At 37.4% G+C, this 25616-nt stretch overlaps 1 protein-coding gene and 1 long non-coding RNA gene across 9 annotated transcripts in view; one reads left to right on the top strand and one right to left on the bottom strand.

The window, feature by feature from the left end:
- LOC107220946 (probable serine/threonine-protein kinase DDB_G0282963) overlaps positions 1-25616 on the top strand; it is a 55815-nt gene that overhangs the window by 11988 nt on the left and 18211 nt on the right. For 6 of the 8 annotated variants that reach the window (XM_046745706.1, XM_015659761.2, XM_046745695.1 and 3 more), the window contains 3 exons: positions 16439-18248; positions 18364-18532; positions 18701-18901. In XM_046745706.1, coding sequence (XP_046601662.1) covers positions 16439-18248; positions 18364-18532; positions 18701-18901 — 2180 coding nt within the window. Of the gene's footprint in view, positions 1-12749; positions 13624-16438; positions 18249-18363; positions 18533-18700; positions 18902-25616 lie in introns of those variants that run through there. The other 2 variants (XM_046745710.1, XM_046745704.1) reach the window with 2 other exon arrangements.
- On the bottom strand, positions 3878-5328 carry LOC124295509. Its single transcript, XR_006905462.1, has 3 exons — positions 5116-5328; positions 4831-4992; positions 3878-4418 (listed from the first exon to the last, which is right to left on the bottom strand). It is a non-coding gene; the product is annotated as an uncharacterized LOC124295509 (long non-coding RNA).

Below are 25616 nucleotides of genomic sequence, written 5' to 3'. Positions count from 1 at the left end.
TATTCACTTCCTGCCGCAGGTGTATTTAGTATAGCAATAGCAGGCTGCGTTCAATTCATTATTTCGGTCATAAACCGCATGATATATTATCACGGTACCTACATTTTTATATACAGGGTGGGCAAGAAAATCAAAAAAGACCGATTTGAAACGCGAAGAGAATCCAAACGTGTTGAACGATTTTCGAAAACTTTTCGTTTCATCTCCAAAGTGGAAGAACGAAACTTTCATTTCGCGTTTTGAAAATCTGGAAAATTTTTACTCGTTGTTTAGATACACGCTCTTGAAAAACAAGTTTCGAAAAAGTCGCCGGGAGATTGAAGAAAACAAAATTAATGATAAATAATGTTCGATTTCAATTTACTTCCGAAGTTTTCAACGATCCTACTATTTCAAAGGGTACGAGTGATACGTTATTAATCTTTTAATTGTGACAAAATTTGAACAAAACTGGAGATTTAATTGGAATTTTCCTTCTTTTTTTTTTCGCAGCTGGAGTAATTTTGATTTGTACTCAGACCATTGTCATTTCTTCGTCAATCATTCTCCGTATTTTCTATAAGCGTAAATTCGACGACTACAGATTGCGACGGAGAATTTACATTCAAATACGCAGACATATGCAATGTATATCTTTAGCCGTTTCATTCATGAATGAAGTTGCAGCGTTATATGTATTATAAATTGCGTGTAGAATTGCGAATTGAACATGTATATCTATGCACACTTGTACGTATAATGAGTGTACGCAGTCGCATGCGGGTTTACGTAATTCGAGAAATACTCGTTGTTGTAGCTCCACTATTTGACCACGTGCAATTCGCTTGCCGCGGTCTAACAGACAGTAAGACGATCCGTAATTCTCGACATACTTACTCGCGAATCCTTGCGATATGGCCTTCGAGTCGATGTTTCGCAATCGTGACCAAACAAGGCGATCTTCGAAAGAATCACAAACCAGTTTATTACTGTATAGAATTTTCAATTAAAACGTGTTGAAATATTGTTGTTTCACGAATGAAATTAAAGATTTTTAATTTATTTTTTCGCAGTTACACACAATTTTGTATCCTGTTATAGATGATTAGATCGTGCCTATGGATTACTCCAACTTGTTACGCGTATACAGGGGCGGGGTTCAAATTCCAAATTTGAAAAGTTCCGAAAGGACAAAACTGCGTAACTCCGACAAATCAAAGCTCCGAAAGCGCGAAAATGATGGAATTTAAAATATCCGAAGCATCGAATTTCCGAGTGATGAAAAATTTTCAGTTCTGTGAATTTCTGCCCTGGTAAAATTTCACCAGCTTGATCGTTCTTTGTTTTGGATGTTTTTTTGTTCGGAATCCTGATTATTGTGATGTTCGGTTTTCTGATTTTTCACACCCACTATGTGAGTATATTTTAATTTTCGGAATCTTACTCCATCCAAACTTTCTTTTTTCGAACGTTGTTGTATCGTAACTTGAATTTTCGGAATCTTAATCCGTCCACTTTACGACCATTCGAAACTTCATTGTTTCTTCAAAGTTTGATTATTCTTTACTACAAGTTTCCCCACCAAATGATTCGGTATTAACCGTTTCCAGAACTTCAACCCCGCCCCCGTATACAAAGAAAAATCTCTCTCTCTCTCTCTCAAAAAAAAAAGTATCTAATCGCGTGAAATTCAATACGCAAAATCGAATAGTATTTTTCAATCCTTCGCAGCTGCTTAACATCACATCGATCTTTTGAAACGCAATGGCGAAATGAATGACAATAAGAATAAGAATAAAAAGATCCGTTGATCGTGAATTATTTCTGATAGCGCGGCAGAGGAAACGCTGTCCGAATCTAATTCGCCTTTACCGCATTGATCTCGGTGTAAAGGTAAAATCGTTACTCGACCGTTATCCTGGCGCCTGTAAGCTATGCTCACCGGAATTCTTCCAAGCTATAGCTCGTCTCTCTCATCGTCTACGTACATGAATAATGCACTTGTACGTTGCTCACCCACATGTAAACGCAGCTACTGCACCCGTTTACCGCCATTTATATGCGTATATACGTAATACGTATTCCGGAGCATGAATTACAACTTGAAGTTGCACAGACGCGTTGAAACATTTTCGACCGCGTGTAACAATTATATTATTATTATCACTCTGCGATTGATTTCAGTTAATCGTCTGCAATAATATCAAATTATTCTGTACTCATTTTTTCATTCGTTTCATTCCTTATTTATACGATTATACTATTAAAGTTGTCGGTGTTATTTTTCTTTATGTCTCTTGTTTCCAAAGTTCAATTGTACAAATTAATATACATCCTTAAATCGATTCGAATAAATACAACGAGTTTATTCTCATCGTGAGTTTTTTTGGTTTGAACAATTCTTGGCTGATTTTCTCGTACAATTTTCACTAATTGACAAAACAAAAAACAAAAAACAAAAAACTTAACGCATCGATTCGGTAATTCACCGATTTTAAGTAAGTATGTATTATAGTTACGATGGATCTCTCTTTGGTCCCTCTAACGCGTTTCTCGCATGTCTTCCGCAACCTGGCCAAGTCTTTACGTGTACCCGTACGTAGATACATAACGCACCTACCTACGTATGCTATGTACCTCCGTACACGAGCTGTGGCTCTACCTTTGTAAGGTTCAACGGCCCTACGTTGAAGTAGATACACGCGCACCATTCATATGACCGGTCGGTATAATAATAACAAACTACAAACAGAAAGAAACAAACATTATTTGAACCATACCTGCACAATGATTAGGTCGTCAGAACAAATTATTCAGATTGAAATTCGTGTTTTTGGAAAATAATTTGAAATATTATATAATAATAACGTACATATGTGTAATAGATCCGATGAAACATGCGTTTTTTAATTTGGTCGTGGAAAAAGGTGAAAATATCAGTTTTCTATCATGGAAATTAGAAATGATTTTTTTTACGGTAACAAACTTACTTTTTCTCGTCGAGAAAACAAATTGGCTTAAACTGACTTTTTTCGAAATTATATTTTTCTTCAATTCGAATTGAATTTCAACCTAGTATAGAGTGAATAAGCTGAAAGATTTAGGTCTTACAATTAGTAACTTACTAGAACTGGGCAAGTATCAGAGAAAACTAGGTTTTAGGTTCTGGAAAAGCTGGAAAAGTCATGGAATTTTTTTTTTTTTTTAAATTTATGGCCACCCTGTATATAGTTCATGCTAATAATGACATTGATACGAAAAGTTATGGTGCTTTAAATTGTTACACTTTACGTTACTTCGTGGATCTTTCTTTTAGTTATTATTTCCCTGCTTCGTTTCTTTTTTCACATATCTTTACTTTTCTTCTCGTTTGAACAGCCGTTGTTTAATTTTATCTCGCGGTATCTGCTACGAAGTTTTGTCGTCGACTTGTACGCGTATTAGGTATACATAGCTAGGTGTAATAGTTACCCCGTTACGTAACCACCTCAATTGTTATTATAACAGAAACTTACACCGTAATAAATGTAAATTTTTTACGCAACTTTCTACTTTACCTTATAATATTAACATCGTATACAGAGACGAATACCTTTGCCGCATGATATTTCAAATCAAATCAAATACAGACATTACAAGTGGGTATTTAATTTGAAACCCGGGATTCTTTGTACATTTCGTTTAATAACCATTATACATATATACCGTAATTTTGCGGTCTTTGATCTAATGCGATACAATAAAATGATCTCATTTCCTCCGTTGCGCAATCTTCACTGTAAAATCTATACGATAGGTACAAAAAATATATTATTATTAGTAGCTGTGTAAGCTTGTTTTATTATATTGAAAAATAAGTTAGTCAACCGTATAATTATTGAATTTAATACAGGTTTAGTAGACCGTTGAATCTCTTACTCCTTACTTTTAACGAAAACTAAAACTTCCCCATGTCAAATGTATGCGAAGTGAAAATTATTGAAATAACGATCCGACAGACTTGAGCTAGATGATCTTTTTTCTATCAAATACTAAAATTTAAGAGGGCAAGAGCGAGGAAAAAACCGATTCTTTTTTTTTCCATCAATTAATTACCCAAATCATTGTATACAAACTTTGGAATTTTTCCTTACCAAGCCGGTTTAAAGAAGGTCTTTGGCTCAAGCTGCCGCAGAGAGAAAAGTAATTAAGATTGCAGTGGTGGAAGATTTTAGGGTGGAAAGGGTATATTTTACGTATATATAAATGCATACGTACACCCTCGTCGCTAATATTGATCGGGCGTCGCGACGCACTGACTCATCCTCCCCCTTTACTATCTTATGTACTGCCTGACATATGTATTATCCATGCATATAAGATAAAATACCCTGCGCCAAGTGACCTTTGGCTTTTCATCCCCCGATAAAATGGTAAAACCAGTAGCGATGCCCACTAAGCTGAAAATAATCGATCACGATTCGATTGGATCGGTGAAAATTAATCGATTCATCGATTGTTTCGTATTTTTTTTGAAACGGTGCATATGGAACCAAAATTTCGTATTTTTCAGTGTGTAGATTTGACAGCGGAAAAGTTTTTTTTATAATTTATAGTTTCATTCGAAATATTTTTCAATTACGGGTGAAAATATTAATTTACTTTTCACTTGTTATATCAAATAGGTACTCGGTAAGCAAGAGAATGATAATAATTGATACTCTGATCTCTCACATTCAAAGCTTTGACAAATCGTCTGTGATCTTCTTCCTCTTTATTCTTCGTTTCTCTGTCCAGTTTTTTTTTTCCTTTTCCCACCTCAGCAGCAACTATTGTACACGTAGCGTGTAATTTTTATTTTGTTTTACCCACCTCGTTTGTTGCTGCTTTTTATTCCCGCATCAGACGTCAGCCGTCTAATTATACGGTTAATTAAACCACTCGGAAATGATGTTCAGGTGTAAAATGTCAGGTGTGTAGGTAGACAGGCACCTATAAGACACCTTCTCCATTGCTGCAGGAATATGTCGCGTTCTAATGAGAAAAGTATAACACGGTTCACCGGTAATACGGATCTGCAATTGAAACAGCCTTAGGTCTTTAATTGGTTATTTGTTTTTTAATCAAAGATTTTTACATTCATTTTGTAATACGAACAAACTTTTATTTTCTTCAAAAAAACCAATTTAAACAAGCTTCACATCCTCCTTTACTTTATATACTCAATACACTAAATCTACTTCTGACGGAGAAAATTTTTCGTGCATCTACGATGCTAAGTATGAGCTTTTCCATCACTATGGTAAAACGTATCTGATATATATGGATATAAAATTGCAGCGTGAAAGTTATTGTATGTACAAGTTTAGTCGACTGGTGCCGGATTTCCACTGGAATGGCATACACATATTTATACATGCGATTCTGTAGCCAGTTAGGTACTGACTAGCAGCGAACTCTTTAAGCAGCCGGTTGAACTATCGAACGTTCTCAATTTGCAACTTTCTACTCCACCTCTCGCGATGTTTGTTTGCAAATGTAGGTAATAAAAAAAATATCATCCGCGGATAATTTTTATTTTTTTCTTCCATCAATTATTTTTTAGTTAAATTCAGTTTAAGATCTCGTTCAAACAGTAATTCATACTTCCCGATTATACGTGAAACCGGAAATTACGCGCTAATTATTTTATTAAGGGAGCTTTCCAGTGTGAAATTTTCAAAAAATCGATTTTTTTTTTTTTGCTTTATCGAATAGTATACACTCTTCCGAATATTCCCTGAAATTTTCATGCCGAAATTCAGATTATTTCGGTTACTGTACAGCATTTTTTGGAAGAAGGCAAGGGAGCGCTACAGCTGCCGCGTCGGCCGTCTGCCCGTGCGACTGTTATTTCTATTGTCTCGTTCCTACCTGCACGTACATGAACTTGGCTCGCCAATTGTCGAAAATGTGAATTCGGACTATTGCATAATTTGCCGTTAATTAGCCGTAAATTAGTCGCGCGACTTATTTTTTTGCGCACTCAATTTTCAAAAAAAAAGCGGACGGCGTGCTAAATTCTTGAAAATCAATCAATCACTGTGTGTGGCAACTAGCCCCAAAGCACGTATTCTGCGGCAAGCAGATAGTAGAAATCGCTACGCAGTGTGCTGTGTGCACCTTCAATGAAGGTTACGACCCAATTTTAAAAATTTTGGAGACGATGGGATGCACGATAGGGCCGAGCGCCGCAGATTTCGCCGCTAAATACAAGAATGCGCGCATCACCCAAGCAAACCGCCGGGCGTCCCTGGATAGCAAAGAGGCGAGGACAGCTCGTCGGATTGAACAATCCATTGAGCACGATCTTTTCGAAGAAGCAGAAGGGATATTGTATGGACCTGGCATCGCTGATTGACCGTAAGTAAACGATTTACCTAAAATTTCCTCACTTGAAACTTTGAACGCGTTTTTCTCGAAACAGCATTTTTCAAAACGGTGGCCAACTTGGAGGGCAGAGTTTTAAAGCTATCGAGTTGAATTTTTTACACAATATTCTTAACGTCATTGTTTATCGTGCTATGGAAGCTTTTTTTTTTTTTTTGACATCTTCCTATTTTTTTGTAAAAAAAACTGCCAAAAAAAAATGCTAAAATCGATACTTTTTGTTCAAACCGGCGCCATTTTTGCAAAAAAAAAAAAAAAGAAAAAAGCTTCCATAGCACGAAAGCCAATTATATACCGATCAATAATCTTTTTGTGTTTTTTGTCTCAGATCAAAATTGTGACCCCCAATGTGGCCACCACATCCAAGTGCATTTTCTGCAACAATTGTTTCATCATTTTTATAGATACTAATTAATAAATAAATCGATCTTTAAAAAATTGTTTTGTATTCTTCAATACCCAATTAATATACAAAAAAAAAACCAGACCGATTAGATTATTTTTTCTTTAAAAAAAAAAATCGCGAAAAACAGCGATTTTTCGGGCTGTCACACTGGAAAGCCCCCTTAATATATATTCGCCGCGCAATGCGTGCAGAAAAGTTGAATTCATTCGGTAATCTCATTGAAAACAGCTGATTACGGATATGCGTCGGTGAAAAAACGATTATGATTCATTTATAGAATAAAAAAAATACAATAAAATTACAACTTAGTATCTCTGTGATTATAGAAATGACAACACTTGCTTTTTTACAGAGCGACATGAACGGTCTTTCTTTAAAGATTGCAAAGATTGTTTTTTTTTATTGCTTGTTATTGTTATCGTGAGATAATTGAGAAAAAAAATTACAGCCATGTAGTGATATCGAGATATATTCAAAGGAAATTGTCGAATTGTTCTTATTTTATCTGTTCGATTGAAATTGAAAAAAAAACGTGCAATTTTTTTGGTATAATCTTGCCGCATGACAAATCATATTTGAGGCAAGACAACCGTTACCAACCGGAATGTTTTATAAAATTTCTCTAGAGTTTCGCACCATATATGCTCTAAGGAAGCTTTTGCACGAACGTGAGAAACCCTACGCGTGTTAAAATGTAGGTATAAAGTACGAAGTCACATCACAAGATTATATTAGCGTGGAATTATCCGCGATATCGATCGACATTATCGAATATTACCACCGTCCGGTGACTAGTCGTAAAATAAAAAGAACGAATTCCATAGCCGAATAAAAAAAAAATTGCGATTTTTAATCGTTATTTTGAGTTTATTGTATTTTCTAAATTCATTTTAAATGTCCAACACGTCACGTCATTTATAAAAAAAAAATAATGTTATTATATTTTAAGTACTTAATATTTGCACCTTTGCCAATCCGCAGTTGACACACTCAAGTTACAGTCTCATTCATTGACCATTTCCTGACCTGCCCAACGTTCGTGTGACTGTAAACCGTATTTTCTTTACTTCTCACGACAAAATTAGACAGAGATTTATGATATTGCAATCCGTATCGATGTACAACGTAACAAAGAATTGCGACAAAAATTAATTTGTTTTGCAATTTCTTCCAATGAACTTGGACGAGTTTAGTTTCCAAAATATGCGTACCTTTTTCCTTCGTTATTTTTTTTTTTCCCGAAGCCAAAAACATTTTTTCCCTAACAATTCATCGTTTTAGTTTAAAACGTTATTTCAGTACCAAATTGAAAAATTACGTCTCACTGTCTTTGTAAATTCACAACGTGGACCGAGAACGAGACGTATACAGGAATTTTCAAGGCACTCCGCGCAAGCACTTTCAACGTATGACGTAAAATTGCAGGCGCGTGCATCGCAGATGCGAAAATTGCGGTGCTGTGCGAGAATTTCGCTATCTAGCTGCACGCCGGTACACCAGATATACCGCGTGAAGCGAATAAACGCGAAGCGAAGAATAGACTTTGACAGTTGAGTGCCCTCGGAGACCCTCGACTAAATCTTCTCCAGAGGGATTTGCGAAGGGGAAACTCTGGATGAGAAGCCAATTAAACTGCGAGTACGCGTCATCGGTTCGGCATCGCGCTGCGCTGTTGCAGCCACTTAAATTATCTGAAAATTTTCACCAAACAGCAGCGTAGTCCATTATCCGTATCATCATCATCATCATCATCATCCCCCCCTAATTCTAAAAACTATATGTAATTGCAGCAGAATTTTTAGTTCTCTTTTACGGTTGGTGTAGGGTCGAAGTTCCGAATTTGAAAAGTTACGAAAGCGCCTAATTCTGAATTATTTTGGCGATGAAACTTGAAGTAAAGAAATCAAACTTTGAGGAAACAACAAAGTTTCGAATGGTCGGAAACCCGACGGATCAAAGATTCTGAAAATTTAAGTTACGATAAGGCAAAGTTACAAAAAGGGAAGTTCTGATAGAGCAAAATTGATTTGAAAGCCGAAAATTGAAATACACTCACACAGCGTAGTTAACTCGACGACTGGGTGTAGGAAATAAGAGAAGAATAAGATAAAGTGAAAATCAGAATTACCGAGATACCAAACGTAAAAATGGCGAAAATCCAAGACAAAGAAAGGTCGGAGAGAAATTCACAGAACTGATAAACGTCGATGACTCGAAATTTCGATGTTTCAGGTTTTTTAATTTTCTCATTTTCGCACTTTCAGAACCTTGCGCATCGGGTTTTGGACCGTTCGAAACTTTGATGTATCGTCAAAGTTTGATTTCTTTACTTCAACTTTCGCCACAAAACAATTCAGAATTTGTTGCATTCGGATCTTTTAAGATTCGGAATTTCGACCGCGCTCCGTGCGGCTGTAATTCGCTCATTGCGGGAATCTTTACCTAATAAATCTGTCAATTGTGTGCAGCGGAATGGGAGAATTTACACTCCGTAGTACATTTAATTTGCTTGTCGTATTTTCGATCTGACTTTCGGGCAACGAATTATTTCAACGAAAAACTGCTGTACTCGCTTATATACACTACAGCTTGACGAAAATACTGTATACAGTCATCGTACGTTACGTTTTCGTAACACGCATCGCGTACAAGTTACGGTAGAATCGATTTAGGTGTGTTTCATTTTTTCTCTCCATATAATATCCGTTTATTTTTGTACCGTATCTCGGTAATTTGTCTGCGCCTTCATCGTTGGTTTTTTGTTCGACGGTTTTCATTGCCGCTTATTTGCAAAAGCCCGAAACTCACGTGACACTTAATTTTAGTGGTATTATTACACTGGAGATTTATCCTCTTTACGCAAATCCTAGAGACTTATATTTCGTAACGAATGTCGAAAGTCAATCGTTATATTATTATCTATTTGTATATAGCTCGGTGTAGTCACAACAAACAAGTCTGTCTATTGGATTAGTCTAACTTTGCCTTATGTTGTATTGTATTGAAACTGGGAAAAATTACTATACAGCATTCCTGACTATTTATTTTTCATCGTAACTGATACAAAACCGTACTCGTGATTTATTATTTTTCCTGCAACTTCTTTACTTTTGCTTTAAACGATAATTGTATCGCCGTGTTTTTGTTCAAAATTGCGTGTAGAATACGGTTGATATACTATTTGTTTTTCATTGCGATGCATAGCCTTTGATAATAGCCAAAATAGAAAACATTAAACTCAGTCGGTAAGGAATGAATATTCAATCCCCTTAAAAATCGTTTACAGTATGATAGTTTCCTCTCCTTGATTTTTCTTCCGATCAAGTTTAACCAGACAAATTTAAGACGATGGTAATTTAAAATTATCGACTGCAGGTATATATTTGCAGCAATTTACTGAGCATCAAATCATCTGGAATCAATCTCGCCTCTAATTCTTCCTTGTAATTATTCGGAGGTAATTTATATACCTTTACCTATAACACCGCAACTATATTTATAGTTGGTAACAAAAGCTACAAAGAACGGTATTACAGACAACGGACAGACAGAGGAAACGAGGGAATAAGAGGAAAGCATTTCGATACGATATATTTTTTCTTTTTTTCTTTCTTTTATTATTGTTCACTTCCTTCTTTTTTCTCAGCTATAAAGCGTACACGATTAATTACGTGGTTAATCGACCCTAAACACGCCATCCAGAATGTCTGCAAACAATTAAAGACAGAATGATGCGAATTTCCCGCAACTTTTACAACTCGCTTAACATAGATATACCTATAAAAAAGCGCTTGCGATAATTTTTAAACACTCGAGGCTGGAACAGCTGCAGGTTTATCATTGCGACGTTTCTCAAAATCAGCTGATCATATTTTATCATACCTTATATAATATTAGCATTGCGAAATTTGATCGAACATCAATAATTATGACAATATTCGAGAAAAATGTTTACAACAATCACGATGACTACTGACATAATATTCCCCCAAAGCTTTCATCGCGTTTCGAATTTTCGATTCAGTATCCACTGATCCAAAGTGCAAAGTTTAGTAGAATTTATAGATTAATACTGCGGCAAATCAAAAAAAAAAAAAAATACGACATACGACGTACAGAAATATCACTTCTTTGCTAAAATCTGGGGGATGATTCTACTACGCAGTTTTATATCACGTGGGGGTGCAACAAGCTCTCCTTGCCATCCATTCAAGGTCGAGCAGGGATCAATACCTCGAAGCCTACGGTATGAACTGTATCGACGAGTGGGTTGGGTCCCTCTTTCAGATCCCGTATCTAAAATAATCGTTAAACATACCCAGTTAAACAGAAACGGAATTTAAGATTAATATACGACCGTGTTGAGAATTCTCCGAAGATAATTTACCGACTGTACCTCACGTCTCCACCTTATATATTAGGTAACATAATCTGATTAGGCACAGGGTCGGTTTCTTACTTCTTCTGTGATTGTGCAATCGGTTTTTTTGTCCAAGTATCGTTTTCGTTACACTAGCGCAATGCGGGCTGCAGTTTAAGGGGATTTCGTATTACCGACCGAGCTAGCGACTCCTATTTCATAGACGTTTTTTTCGCTCCTGTGAGTGACGAAATCATTTCAAACTTTGGGAAATTTATAGTGTTTGCAGTTGCGATTGTGAGGTCATTTAGAAAAGTTTGGTAAACGTACTTTAGCAGCTCATTCTCACTACGTTTTGAGGTTATGTCACGCTACAGATATTCGAATTTTCGTATTCTTCTAATTTCTACAACGATTCTGCGAAATGACAAAAATAAGGTCGCCATACAATTTTCTTAATTTTTCGGTAAGACTAGAAGGTTGGCAACGGCGAAAGTATCATTGAAGGAACTAGGGAAGAAAAGAATTCCTTCGGTGTACAGAAAATTACAAATATTGTATAACTTTTTTTTTTTTTTAATGTTATAATAAAATGCATTTTCACTTATCACTTCAGAAAGTTAATAAGGAATCGTTTGATTTCATTCCACATGGATATTTGACCGTTCGATGAATTTTTTCCGTAAAATTCCGCAACTTTTGCATGCTGCAGCGTTATATCTCATAAGGTATAATGTTGAGAGTGGTCACACAGTTGGAAAACCTGAAAAACCTGGAAATATAAGAGTTTTAAAACGAGTCGTGGAAAACCGGGAGTTGTCGGGGAAAAAATTATAAATATCACTTTTCTATCACGGGAATCGGAAATGACGTTTTGAGACGATAAATTTACTTCTTTACATCGTGTAAAAAAAAAAATTGGCTTAGACTGACATTTTTGTACCTACATTATATTTTTTTAATTTTAATTGAATTTGAACCGAATATAGAGTTGAAAAGCTGAACGATTCAGGTTTTAGTAACTTACTAGAACTGGGGAAAATTACAGGGAAAACCGGGACTCGGGTCCTGGAAAAGCTGGAAACTTGACGTGATTTTTTCCTCAAAAATTTGTTGCCAGCCTGAATATTAAAGGTTGTCGTAGGTCAATATAAGAATACAAGGAGCTTCGCTATGATTTTTGTATTTTCTTCGCGCAACTCTGTTCGGCAAACTGGATATAATTTTTCCGTGCAACGACGCGATCCAGTGAACTACATACCTACGTCACATGTATAGGTATACTTGAGAGGCATGTATTGAAAATGTTTAAAATTGAAGCGACACGACAGAGCCGGCGACACGATACACGTGACTAGCTATCCCTCCTCGCGGCTTATTATATCATTCCCTCTTTCCCCGTTAACCACCCAGCTAGAAACGAGCTCTATACCCAGCGTGTCGTTGTCTATAGGTACAGTCGTAAACGGCGAAGAGAGGAGCGTCGCGACGCCGGCGCAGTTAGTCGGATCAATCTCTCTTTCGCGGACGCCCTCGCCGTCGTGGTCTACCTCGAAAGTTAAACGCAGCACTCGTCAGAACCGGGAACGAGGTGCTGCTGCGAAAGACTGAAGAAGAAGAAGAAGAAGCAGGAGAAGGAGGAGGAGAAAAAACGAAATTTTACAAAAAAAAAGATCTCGTGATTCGGATCGCAATCCTCGTCGAATCACATCGACGACGAGGCTAAGGAAGCGGGCTGATGTTGATCCGCAGCGATGTGAAGATACGGAATTAACGAGTGGCTCGACGATCCGAAAACGCGAGTATCCGCGAACGTCGCGAAAATTTCAATCGCTTTACACCTTAATCGCCAAAGTTCTACGACACGACTTGTGCGACGATCGATCTCAGGGTGATAGAAAACCGGGGGCAGGGGGGGGGGGCGGGGGAGGTGTGAAAATCAAACGAGTAAAACGATGAGCCGGTGAGAAGTTGCGGAATTATTGTCATCGTCGTATCGAGAGAAAGGAGTGGAAGAAAAGATCCGCACCAAGGATATCGGTCGTGCATACATGTTCGACTGTACAGCGTATTTATCAAGCTGCGAACGAGTTCTAGGTGTACGGTATAAATGGAGGAGAGTTTGAAATCGGAATCACAGTGGAATACGGAATTCAGGAAAGATCGTTGAATACGTATAACAACCACAACGGAAGAACCAATCGCCGATTTGTGATATCTGCCGAAGAGCTTTGCGGAATATTAAAGGTTGCTGGCTTGAACACCGCGGCTGATCAATCGATACGACTGGAAGGCTCTTCATCTTCTTCTTCTCCGGGTGAAACCAACCACTGCGGCGAGAAGACAACATTGTGGCTGGTTAAATTCAACCTCGTGTAACAACAAGAGGATCATGGATTATCGTAGACGGTATTCTTACGGGACGGAGGAAGATGAGTGCGAAAAGGAGGAAATACGCGGCGTGTCATCGGTAAGCGGTGCTGCTGCTGCCGGACGGGCCGATTTCAAAATCGAAAGTCAATAACCGATGTCGAAATATTGGCGGAAAAAATCTTTCGCTCGATAAACGATTGCAATTTTAGAGTTTTTCGCACGAGTCACGGATTATCACGTGCACTGTGCTTGCCTTGTGTTCGTGTGTCACGTTTACTAAAAGCTCGTCGTATTTACTCAAAGAGACTCACTGCACCGCACTGCACACACACACGCGCACCTTCTTTGCTCTCGAAGAGCATCGCAGCGTTTTTTTTTTTTTTTATTTTTTTTTTAATGTTTTTTTTTCCACCTAACGCAGCTTCCCAAAATACACTCTCACGCTCTTATTTCTTCACAAGCTGCTCCTCACTTATATACACCACTTATGTTGTACCGTGGTGGAGGATACTCCACAGTTTACAAAGGATGTAAAGACGAGGAACGTTTACTGTTTTAAATAATTTGTCGTACTACATATTATGGAGTTTTCAACACACTCGTTGTGAATTTATTTATTTTTTTTCACACAGGCAGAACGCGCGTTTTTATCTTCTTCTTTTTTTAAATATACTTTCTTTCTACTTGAAATAGTCATTCGATGTGCAGTGTTTCGATGTACGGAGAGAGAAAGAGATAGAGAGATAGATGTCAGATTTTACATGATTATTATCATTCGTCACCGCAGAGAGATTAAATGTATCTATCTCTGTATTATACCGTCCTTGTTTCGTTATGTCTAGTGATTAAGTTTCGATCTTTTGTCTATCTCCTTCAGTTGACAAGGTCATGCTAGTTTCTTCTCGCAAATCGTCACGGTAGTCACGCATCTTATCCGAATAATTGCAGACTCGCTACTAGAAGTCTGTATTTATATGTTTCGTCGGACTCTAAAAGTTTGTATCGCGTATCTCTCACGAAAATAACGAAAAATCAAAGCAACTAACAAATTTATTTCACATTATAAATGTACACCTCGACAACGTTTCGCTCAAAATCATTATTCGATTATTCAACCGCCTTGCATGCGTATCCATCCATAAATAAGTGTATGTGTGTGTGTGTATATATATACATATGTAAAAATACAAACACCTTGGCTCATGATATGATCCGTTTAATCGCGAGGTACAAAGTCGAAGGAGCTTGTCGTAAGATTGGTTGAAACAAAAAAATAAAAAAATTGAAAAAAAAGCGGAAAAAAATGAATACTCAATTCGCGATGGTGATTTCGACGATAACGATCGAGGTTCCATTCCTCTTTGTATACGATATGCGCATACAAATGCGTCACATTCGCAACCGCAAAGTCAAGTTGAACTGTTATACTGATACAAATCTAGGCATGACAATTCCTTGACCAATACGTGTATAGCTTTATGCACAAAAAGTAACTCACAATACAAGTCGAAAGACTAAATCCGCACTTTCATTAATACCACACGCGTTGCGATTTCTCATTTCTGGAAATATTCGGATACAGATATATATTCGAATACGAGTACTTATTATAATATGGTATAAACGGAACAGTTTTCGGATACACAGATCAGCGCGTGGATCGTAAAATTTCATTGTCTAATAATGATAATAATTGACTGCAAAAGTCAGTCGTATTTATTTGTCACGATGTCGAGTATATCTCTGCGATTATGAATTGCCGATCGATCAGCAATTTATTCTTTCATGAGGGAATCGGGATTTCGTATCAATCGATATCGATCAATGCTTATCCGAGGTATTATTTTTCACGCAAGATAACGCGATGGTAATAAATTATATACAGGTGGCCGTAAATGCGCCGAAGCACTGGCGACCTTACATTATACCTACCGATTATTACATGCGCGTGGATTTCTCACCTAAAGCGTTTCGACGTCGAACAATCGACACAATTTTATATCTATTCACATTTGCGTTTTTATTTATATCTATGTACATTCGCGTCATTGATTTTCTCTGTTGTTCGAGACTGAACGGAATAAATACGAATCATATTGAGCTGAGCTTGAGAGATAAACTTTGAAAAGGTCGAATGTGCAGCGATTATGTACAGCTTGAAATATTTGCCATTTCGGTGTGTACAATAAACTTGCCAATACATTTGTTTCATATATTTCTTTTCTTTTTGTTTTTTCAAAGTCACATGTTCAATAGTTGTAGGAAGAGGAAATAAGACGCTCGTTTGAATTTGAGCTCCCAATATCAATATTTAGAGGTTCATGAACGCGATTTCCCATTTTCCATTTAATTCACATAAGAAAATAATAAATAAAAGCCGCAATATTTTGTGATAAGTATCGCTGTTAGCTGTTAGTCTCCGAAAAAATGAAGTTTTACATGATTTCAACTTTGAGGACCAAAACTTTTTTCAACAAAGATTATAACGGACCTTTTTTATACAGCATTTAATTCCTTACAAAAATATGTACCAAATGTTTATGTATATTGCTTCGTTTCTGAGCTACAAAACTCCGAGATAACTAAAATTATTTTCTAATTTCACTCAAACGGAAAATGGAAAATTGCGTTCAGAAACCTCTGACTATTAATATAACGGGCTTAAATTAAAACGTGCTCCTTATTTCCTCTATCTACAACTGTTAAGCGTGCGATTTTGAAAAAACAATAGCCGATTTTTTTCGACAAGTCTAATATAATACATATATGTACGTACGCATAATACAGGTAATTTGAAATCGATCGTAACGCAAAGCCGAAAAAATCGCAATGTTTAAAAATGGAACTCCCAGTTATTGCATGAACCCTAAAATCGTGTATTCATCTTGTAATTTTTCTCATTCAAAATCCAGGGAGACAACAGAAGTGCGGCGAAGCGGGGCACGCCATACACAAGGGGGACCGCCATGTCGTTCGGATTTCGCCGACGTCCAACATCCGGTATACCGATGCCAGTGACGGGTTCCTTTTCGTCCGAAGTCGGAGGATCGCTGTCGTCTCACGGGCGTCGTTCAAAGTCAGCGGGACACGAGAGCGATCGTTCGGTTCGTCGAAACGACGAGGAGAGCAATTACCGGGGCCACAACAACGCGTCCTCGGGAAGATCAACGCCGAGGCTTGCACCGCCGAAGAAAGAGGCCACCGGGACATCGGTGAGGACCAACAGGTTCGGGTTCAGACAACCGCAGCCGCTACGATACACCGACAAAGTCGGGGATGTCTGCGCCAGCCACAACGGGAGTCACTACAACAACCACGAGAAGACGACCGGAGCCGACTCCAACTTCCATGGCAAGCTACAGACCAACCGCAGAGTCTACACCACCACGAACAACGCGCCGGTCGTATCGAAGCTGAGACCATCGCCGGTCGGCTCTCCGTACAATCATAACAACAACACCCTCGGCGGCGGCAACGAGGCTCAGAGGTCGTCTTACGGCCAGGAGCCGATCAGTAAGTACACTTTGCACACGAGTCATTTACCTCAGCCGCAATTTGCCGTCAGAATGAACAATGACTCGAACTCGAAGACCGCAAAGACGGCCGCCAATCAGAGCCGGAAGATATCAACCGTGTCGAAATGCACCTCGAGTTCTAAGGAGGGATCGGGTACCGAGGATTCTGGTATCGGAAGTCAGTTCGGATGCCTCGGTGACGAGAGCGGAGGACAGGCGAGGACCGTTGACTATCTGGACAACTCTGGTGGAAGTCCGACGATTGGACGGCGAGGAGGTAGTGGAGGAGGAGGAGGTGGTGGAGGAGGAGGGCAGCATGTCAGGCCGAGGAATCTCAGGATGGTCGTTAACGGGAAGAGTTTCGACGTTCGGGACGTTCATGACGACAGTACTGTTACCGAGATATCGGTTATAACGCTGCCGAAGTTATTCGCTAACGTTAATTTGAACACAGGTCTTGTCCGTGAAAGGACATCGCACTATCAGAGGGTCATTAATAAGGATAACAGGTACAACGATTCGGTGTCGATCACTTCCTCGGAGGGTTACGACGAAGGACTCGGTGAGGAAAAGGGGTACAAGGATAGGTCACGGTACGAAAAGGTGCCATCGGTAAAGTCCGACTTCAGTCCACCTAGCAGCGACGATCCTGAATACGGACACGGCGAGGCGATGGCCGATGAGTACTCGTTTAGTTCGAGCGAAGAGTGCAGGGCAAACTATAATAACGCGGAGATGAAAAAGGCGATGATTATCGCGGCATCGAGTCAGGGTAAGATAGCGCAAAATCAAGTGCCAAAGACCAATTTGAGATCAGTTTTGCTCACCATTGAAGATCCGGCTTTTGCCGCCGCCGCTGCAACCGCGACGACCATGATCGACGACGAGACATCCCCGGTTGACAGTCTCTTCGACAGTCCAACGGCCAGTATTACTCAGTCAGACGGTAAGGTATCGAGGAAGGAAAATGTCATGGAGAAATCCGGTAACACCATTGATGACGACAGTCCTGGAACACCTACCAACGCTTCTAACTCCCTCAGTCTATCTGAGGGACGCGAGTTCTTCGACGACGAAATCGCCGATCAGCCCGGACTCACTTTCGACGAGACCGTCAGGGTTGGTCACGAATTACAGCAGACCGGTATCGTCAACAATCAGGTCAACGAGAACAGCTACACGCTTGTCGAGTCTCATCCTAAGACCGGTGAGTTCGTTACGAAGCTTTTCATCATCTTCGTCACCCGAGATTGAATTTTTATCCTATGCAATTTTTTTATACTCTCATATCTGATTGGGCTCACTTTTAATCTACTTTGCAGCCGCTCGAGTACACGGAAAAAGCGTTGAAAGCAGTCCGATGCATGGTCGAAGAATCAGTCGTGCCGGAAGCGTGGATACTTTGTCACCGTGCGAATCTATCGCTTCGGATGATTTGATGCTGGATTACGAACGCAGCGATGCTAGTTCCTACGAAGAATCTACCCATCGGTAAATAAAATTTTACTCGTGTCAAATGTACGTGTAATATGTCACGAAATTCAAACGAGGAGAGGTGGAGGACAAGGAGGAAGAAACGAAGAGTGAAAGAGGACGATCGGTTTTCACTAGTTATTATTTACTAGTTATTATCTTATCCACTTATTTTTATGTTTACAGACTAGATTCGAATACGGCGTTGCACGAGATGGACGACGCCACTATTCTCTCGGAACTCGAGGCTCAAGGGGAGGAAGTTATGCGAGAATGGAGCTGCTTGCTGGGGGCTCATCATTCGATACAACAAACACATTCCAATTCTAATAACAACAATCTTAACGCCAACAACAACAACAATCACAACAACACTACAGAATCCGGGTGTGTATACGTATATGTTTTCTATTAACTTTATCTCACGTTTAGCTGCATCTTCGTTGACAGTCGGAACACGTTTTTTCTTTGGTGAATGAAATTTGACATAAAAGAAAGGAACTGCTGATTTTGGTGTTAGTCAATATTTACAAATTGTTTAACGAAATTATTTTCGAACAGTGAGAAATTTTTTTCTTCCTTGTTCTGTCAACTGTTAACGAGGGACAATAAAAAGTGTGACACGGAGTTTGTCATAAAAGTCGGAATTTTGAGAAACCTGGAAATAGCGGGATCTTCTATGATTCACTCTGACAAATTGTTGAGTCTGTTGTTAAATGAATTGAAAAAACTATGAAGTATTAAAAAATTCATTCAATTAATTTTTCCCAAATTAACGTGAAATTAGTGACAGAAAATAAGCCAAGGATTAAAATGGGATTTTGTTTCGAGAAAATCTGAAACATTTGTTGAATTGTGAAGTCGACTTTTTATGGCCGCTCTGTAAAACATTATATCTATGCACATTTAATTTGAATATGGTCGATCGTTGTTATAAATTTTTGCTTCGAATTCCGCATGCATGCGCCTCTGTTATAGGCGAGTTAGTCATATAATATCATGTATGTGTGTTGGTCATAATGGTGGTGGGAAGTTTTTGATTCATCTATTTCAATACACCACTGCGCCATGTTTATCGTCATTTGAAATTTTATGCATTTGCGTAGAAGCTTTATCTACTTATGTGTCATACGAAATACTCATTCCACGCTTATAATATTCGTATGTACATAGGTATACGTATACTTAAGAAGTATACTTAAATATAACGTAGGTACGCGTACAACGAACGTTATATATTTGTCACCGATTGGTGAATTTTGTCAGTATAGAAATGACAAAAACACACCTAGAATAAAGCTATTGACAGTTGATATTCAATCAACGCATACCGCAATATTGCATGAAAATGTCTGATGGGCAATTTAACGCAGGTGAGATCGAGATACATTTTCAACGAAATCCGCCTGCGTTTAGGCAACCAGGTATACATTTTACCGATCGGTGTTGCCAAAATGCAGGAGTACTTTGTCAAGGTCTATCACGAATTGCATAAATGAAAGCATATTTCAGCAGTGTGTACCTTGAATTGCATAAAGGCAGGCGAATCGCCCGTAAAACGTTTTCGGCCGAATAAACCAAGGACAAAGTTGCTTGTAGAAAGGGAGAATCTTGCGATCGGTCAGTAAGGTCGAGATTCGAATATATCACCGCGTTTAATGTGGTATTGTGCAAAATGCGAAAGAAGCATAAAGAAGAAGTGAAATGGTAGAGAATATTCACGCGTTTTGAGGGAGTCAACGATGACTCATCTTTACAACCAGCAAGCATCTGTTACTTGTACGCGTGTATGTATTTTATGCGTCAAAGTAACTACAAGGGATTGTCGCTTGCATGGACGTAAAGTATGGATCGGCGTACTTTGCACATACGATGTGCTCGGCACCTTTGCATTTGAATCACCCTGTGACTCACCCTTAACCCAGCTTACAAAGTTGTTTGCTACTCTTCAGCAACGAGTAATTCTCATATAAAGGTACGAATTTTTTTAAACACGCGTCTAATTAATTATCAGTTGTGCACATCGGGTTCATACGATTATTAATATAGTTGCACTGGTGTTATTACTTTATAAAGGCACGGCATATCGACAGTGTTGATAATTGTCTTATTATCAATTATCGTCGTTTTTCTGTCTATATGGTACGATATAAATTGGCGTAACGATCACCATGAAGCGTCGTAAATTCCCGGCTGTGTATCAGAATTTAGACGGGGTCCGTTTTAATTCGGTAATTGCAACAGGATATTAGGGGAGTGACGTCACGGATCATGTTTCCCGTCGATATTTCGAACTCAACCGGAAACAAAGCGATTCTCATGAAAGATAAAACTCGCATCCTGCGACGATATATTTTCACAGCCATGCGTATAATACCGCAGCACATTTGTGATTTTGATTCTGGAAGAATTATGCCCGAAAGAAAAATAACGTCTAATTTAGACCATTTAAATCTGTGGTTAATTCTAAAAAAGCTGCTGTAATATTCGCCGATTTGAGTATACACTATTATTCAACTGTTTTGAATTACTTATTCTTTTTTTTTTTAACCGCCTATTTATTCAAATAAATATTATGCCTCCTCTTTTCATTAAATGCAATTTTATCGCCCAAAGGCAAATTTGTCTTCATGAATGCTTTTTTTTTTCTCTACATTTTCTTCCACTCCTTCTTTCGTTGTGATTTTTTTTTCCTTCGGTATAGAAACGATATATGCGAAAGTGTTCTACGAGCAGAAGCCGGAGAAGTAGACCCTACAATATTTTAGGAATAATACGTACAAAATATTTTGTCGCATGCGGTGTAAGGGAGTATATTATAAATATATATATGTATATAGTTACTGCATGTTGAGTCGCTCGATAAATCGAACAACTATTTCTGTCGCTAAGCCCAACTTTACCATACAAAGCTTTGTCTTACATTTTACATCCGTACATTTCCATATTTACGTGAAATTTTATCAACTATGCACATATGCGTATAATATTTTCACTGAAACTGTGTGTGTACATAGATTTCACGCATAATTGCGATCGATTCTTTTTATTCGATGAAAATATCCGCTTCGGTTCATCTCTGTAAGTTGGGCATTATTCCTTTCATTATTAAGGTACCTTTTTCCGTGTAACGTATGATATTAGATGAATATGTGGAAGGAAATTGGATCAACTTTATCATTGACATCACTGCTGTTGACTACTGTCAGTAAGTCGTTAAAAAAAAAAAATAAATAAAACCTACTCGGCCAAGATTGAGAAAGTAGAATTGTTGAGAAAAATGATCATAACAATATAAACTTGAACGCAATAGTCGCTCAACTGTTATTTTATTTTATTAACACACTACGGTGAAAGGAAGAAGGAACAAATCGAATCTACGATTTATAAGAATCAACCGTTAAAATGGTCAATTAACTTTCGTAAAAACGTAGAACGTGCACCAAATAATATATATTTATAAATATATCGTCGAAATAATCCCATAGCGATTTCCAAACGATAAAATAAAAATTTGAATAACTTTTAGGTAAAACATTCATCAAGTCCATATCGCACGTACTGAAAAATAATATTCGAATTTTGTTTGACAATTTCGAATCATCATAAATGACGATAATTAAATATTTGCGCAGCTGTTTCCGCATCGCCAAATCCTTTTCTGCGTCGCCATTGTTTCGGTTGTATTTCCTGTAAACAAAATTTGAATGCGCAACGTATACGAGACGAAACGTTGAAACTGCGATAAGAAATATACGAGCGTTTTCGAATTTTCATAACGAATCGTTCTCGCGATCAAATCTTGCCTTCGAACGTAGGAATTTTCTTGTACGGAAAAAGGAGAAGTCAGTTTTAATGGAGGAAAATGTTTTCATTTTACAAAAGGAAATCGAAAACTTGGTTATACTGTAATCTGCATGTAATGTATTTGTAACGAATCGCTGAGATACGTTGAGTAAACAGGCCGACAGCGCCAGAGAATGCGTCCAAATTTAGTGACCGAGTCCTAACCGCGCATTAAGCTGTATCTGTAGGAAAACTAGCTTTGCAGAGCCTAGAGACTACAGTTCGCTCTCGGCGCTCCTCGCGTGCGGGTCTACGTTCGTTAAACCTCCGTGAATTTATCGAAAGTGATTTTTTTTTTTAGTTTTTAATAATTTTTTTTCCCCCTCCTTTCGAGCATAACAACATTTAGCGAGTGATTTTCAATCGGGTCGATAAATTAAACGTAAAGTGTTTGAGAAATAAAAGAAATACGTTAATAACAACAACAATAACAATAATAATTATTTTACGTTTAAAATTTATACGATAATTTATAAATCATATTAATTCACACATCGTGTGGATACGAATTATATTATAAATTATGATGATGTAATTGTAAGTTTTAATATAGGTATACGTCGTGTTTGAATGTTAAAAATTTTGACGGCACCAGTGATTTGCTTTCATTTTTTGCTTAGCAAACGTATACTGCAAAAAAAATGAAGTCGTCTTTTTATTTTTTTTTTATTTTCTTGCCCAAGATTGATACGGAAAGAACAACATTAACTCACACCCACACATAGTTTTTACAAACATAATTCTTATGTGTGAATTATTGTCAAGGGTGTTTTTTTTTTTTTTGTTTCGTTTCTTCATCTATGTATAAAATTATTCATCATCAGCTGCAGATCGTGCATTGATTGTTTTTGTCGAATCGTCAATCGTTATACGTAATTAGTCGATATTAATTTTGCATATCCTTCCGGAAAAATTTTAATTTTTTAACAATAATATATATTACAGAGAGAATTACATGTTTCTGCCCTTACATAAAGGAGGTAATATATAATATATTCCAACTCAGCTCTGGAAGGTTATGAAAATTTTTGATCGGCGGAGAAAATTCATCTTCACATCACGTGTCAAGCCATGCTGTTGAACGTTTATGTATACAAGCAAAGTTTATATAGGTATATATTTGCGGGTGAAAAACCAAAAAAAAAAAAAAAATAATCAAGTATGATGTATAAATTAACAAGTGTTGAGATACGAGATTCAGCGGTTGGATCATATTTTTTACGCACAAATAATTTTTATGCATATATACACTATACCAGTCGGCAGAATTTTTGAACGTTGGACGCATAATGTACAAATTGACTGCATATTACAGATACGTAACAATGAATTGTATTTAATACATAATGTTTGTATATTACATTACAGTACATAACGTACATGTAGAATAATGTACCGTAATAATTAATTATTCATTAAATTAGTTAGTTATCTGGATGGTGTGTGTATCGAGAGTGAGCGGATCATTCAGTGGGAGTGTTTTGTGTTCTAGCGAGCTTATAAAGCGAGTGAAGCAAATGCAAATCGCTGAGGACTCTACGGGTGGGGACTACTACCAGCTGACTTATCCTAACTAGCGAATGGATAATACACGGTGCTTCTTTCCCGACTAACAAAACTAACCGACCGTCTATACATACACACACACACACACATATATATACATACGCATATACACACGCGTATATATGTATACATATACAGACAGTACTTTGCGTCGTACCTAGGCGTATGCATACGTATATATTGATGTATATACGTGTACGTATAATTAGTATAACAGTCTCGGGGATTAATTGATGTAATCAAGAAGAAGCAAGAAACTGAGTAACGAGAAGAAGAAGGAGAAAAAAAAAGGAAGAAATTAACAAAAATAAATAGAAAAAAACGTCTCAACGATACCGTCTCGTTTTTGTTGTTTTATCACTGTACGCGGTAGACGGTCTTTTTTTTTTGTCTTCTATGTCGATTCTTCCATTATATTTAATATCTTGTCCGATAATTTATTGTAATACGATAAAATTACGACGGTGCTTGGAAGTGATTATTGTGTCTGTCTGTCTGTACGGAGGGAAAATTTTTAAAGAAGAAATGAGACAAAGATAACGGAAATTGGTAAACAAAATTGAGTAAAGTTATTACACGTGGTAACGTGATAATGATAAATTTCACAAATGTTAACGTGTAACAGATTAACAAATTTAAAAAAACAAATTCCGAATATTTTAATAATATCAATAATAATAATAACGATGAAACAATATCACCGAGGAGACAAAATAATAAAACAAAATCGAACAAAACCAATAATAACGATCATAATTGTGTAGTAATGAAACTATAACAAAATCTGGTGGTTGATTACTGATTAGAGAGTATTTGAACGGTTAATTACAGGGCGTTTTAGAGAAGAGTGTATTTTTTCAATTTCGTATATACATTAACCGGTGATTCGAGTGGTTGAATACACTTACTTATCGTTAGATACGTACCATAGGTATTCGTTTATCCTAATGGTAGAGAGGTTTGAATAAGGAGAAGAAAAAGATGAAGCTAATTTTTTTCGGCTGAAAAACACTGATTGGTATAACGATGATTATAGAAATTTTGACGTCATAGCGCGAATTGCGGTATATTATAGAGAGAATTTTTAATCTTGTGTACATCATATATATATATATATAAACACATACACACATACCTGGGATAATTGTCATTGGTTCAATTATCTCATGTTGTAGTTAATCTTCTCGCGTGTATAAAAAAAGAAACACACTAAAAAAAGAACGCATAGTACGCAGCACGCGTGTATCTATATCAATATTTTATGAATGAAAAAACGGGGCTGATGATGAAGTTGAGGTTAAAGAAATGGATTAATAAGTTTGAAACAATTATTTTTTTGGTACGAAAAAAACGTATTCGTTTGCAAGTTCTTCCGATAATTAGGTACGATATCACAGAGAGACAGCCTTGCGAAAATATAGATTCTATTCGTTGTACATTTCACATAATATCACCTTGAATAGATTTGACAAGAGATTGTTATTATAGAGTGATTGAACACCCGTTTATCAATGAAACGTACACCTATATTACACTACACGTAACTATTTCGAATGAAATTTAAACCCACTTTACGATAATACATTATCGCATAGGCGAATATCATATTATACCCAATTTACGTATAACGTAGTTATATTTATACATTATATTATATAACAAATTCAACTACATAACATAGCGATGCAGG

The sequence above is a fragment of the Neodiprion lecontei genome, chromosome 1, assembly GCF_021901455.1.
Source record: "Neodiprion lecontei isolate iyNeoLeco1 chromosome 1, iyNeoLeco1.1, whole genome shotgun sequence".
NCBI lineage: Eukaryota > Metazoa > Arthropoda > Insecta > Hymenoptera > Diprionidae > Neodiprion > Neodiprion lecontei.
This window is presented reverse-complemented; position numbering and strand designations above follow the sequence as displayed.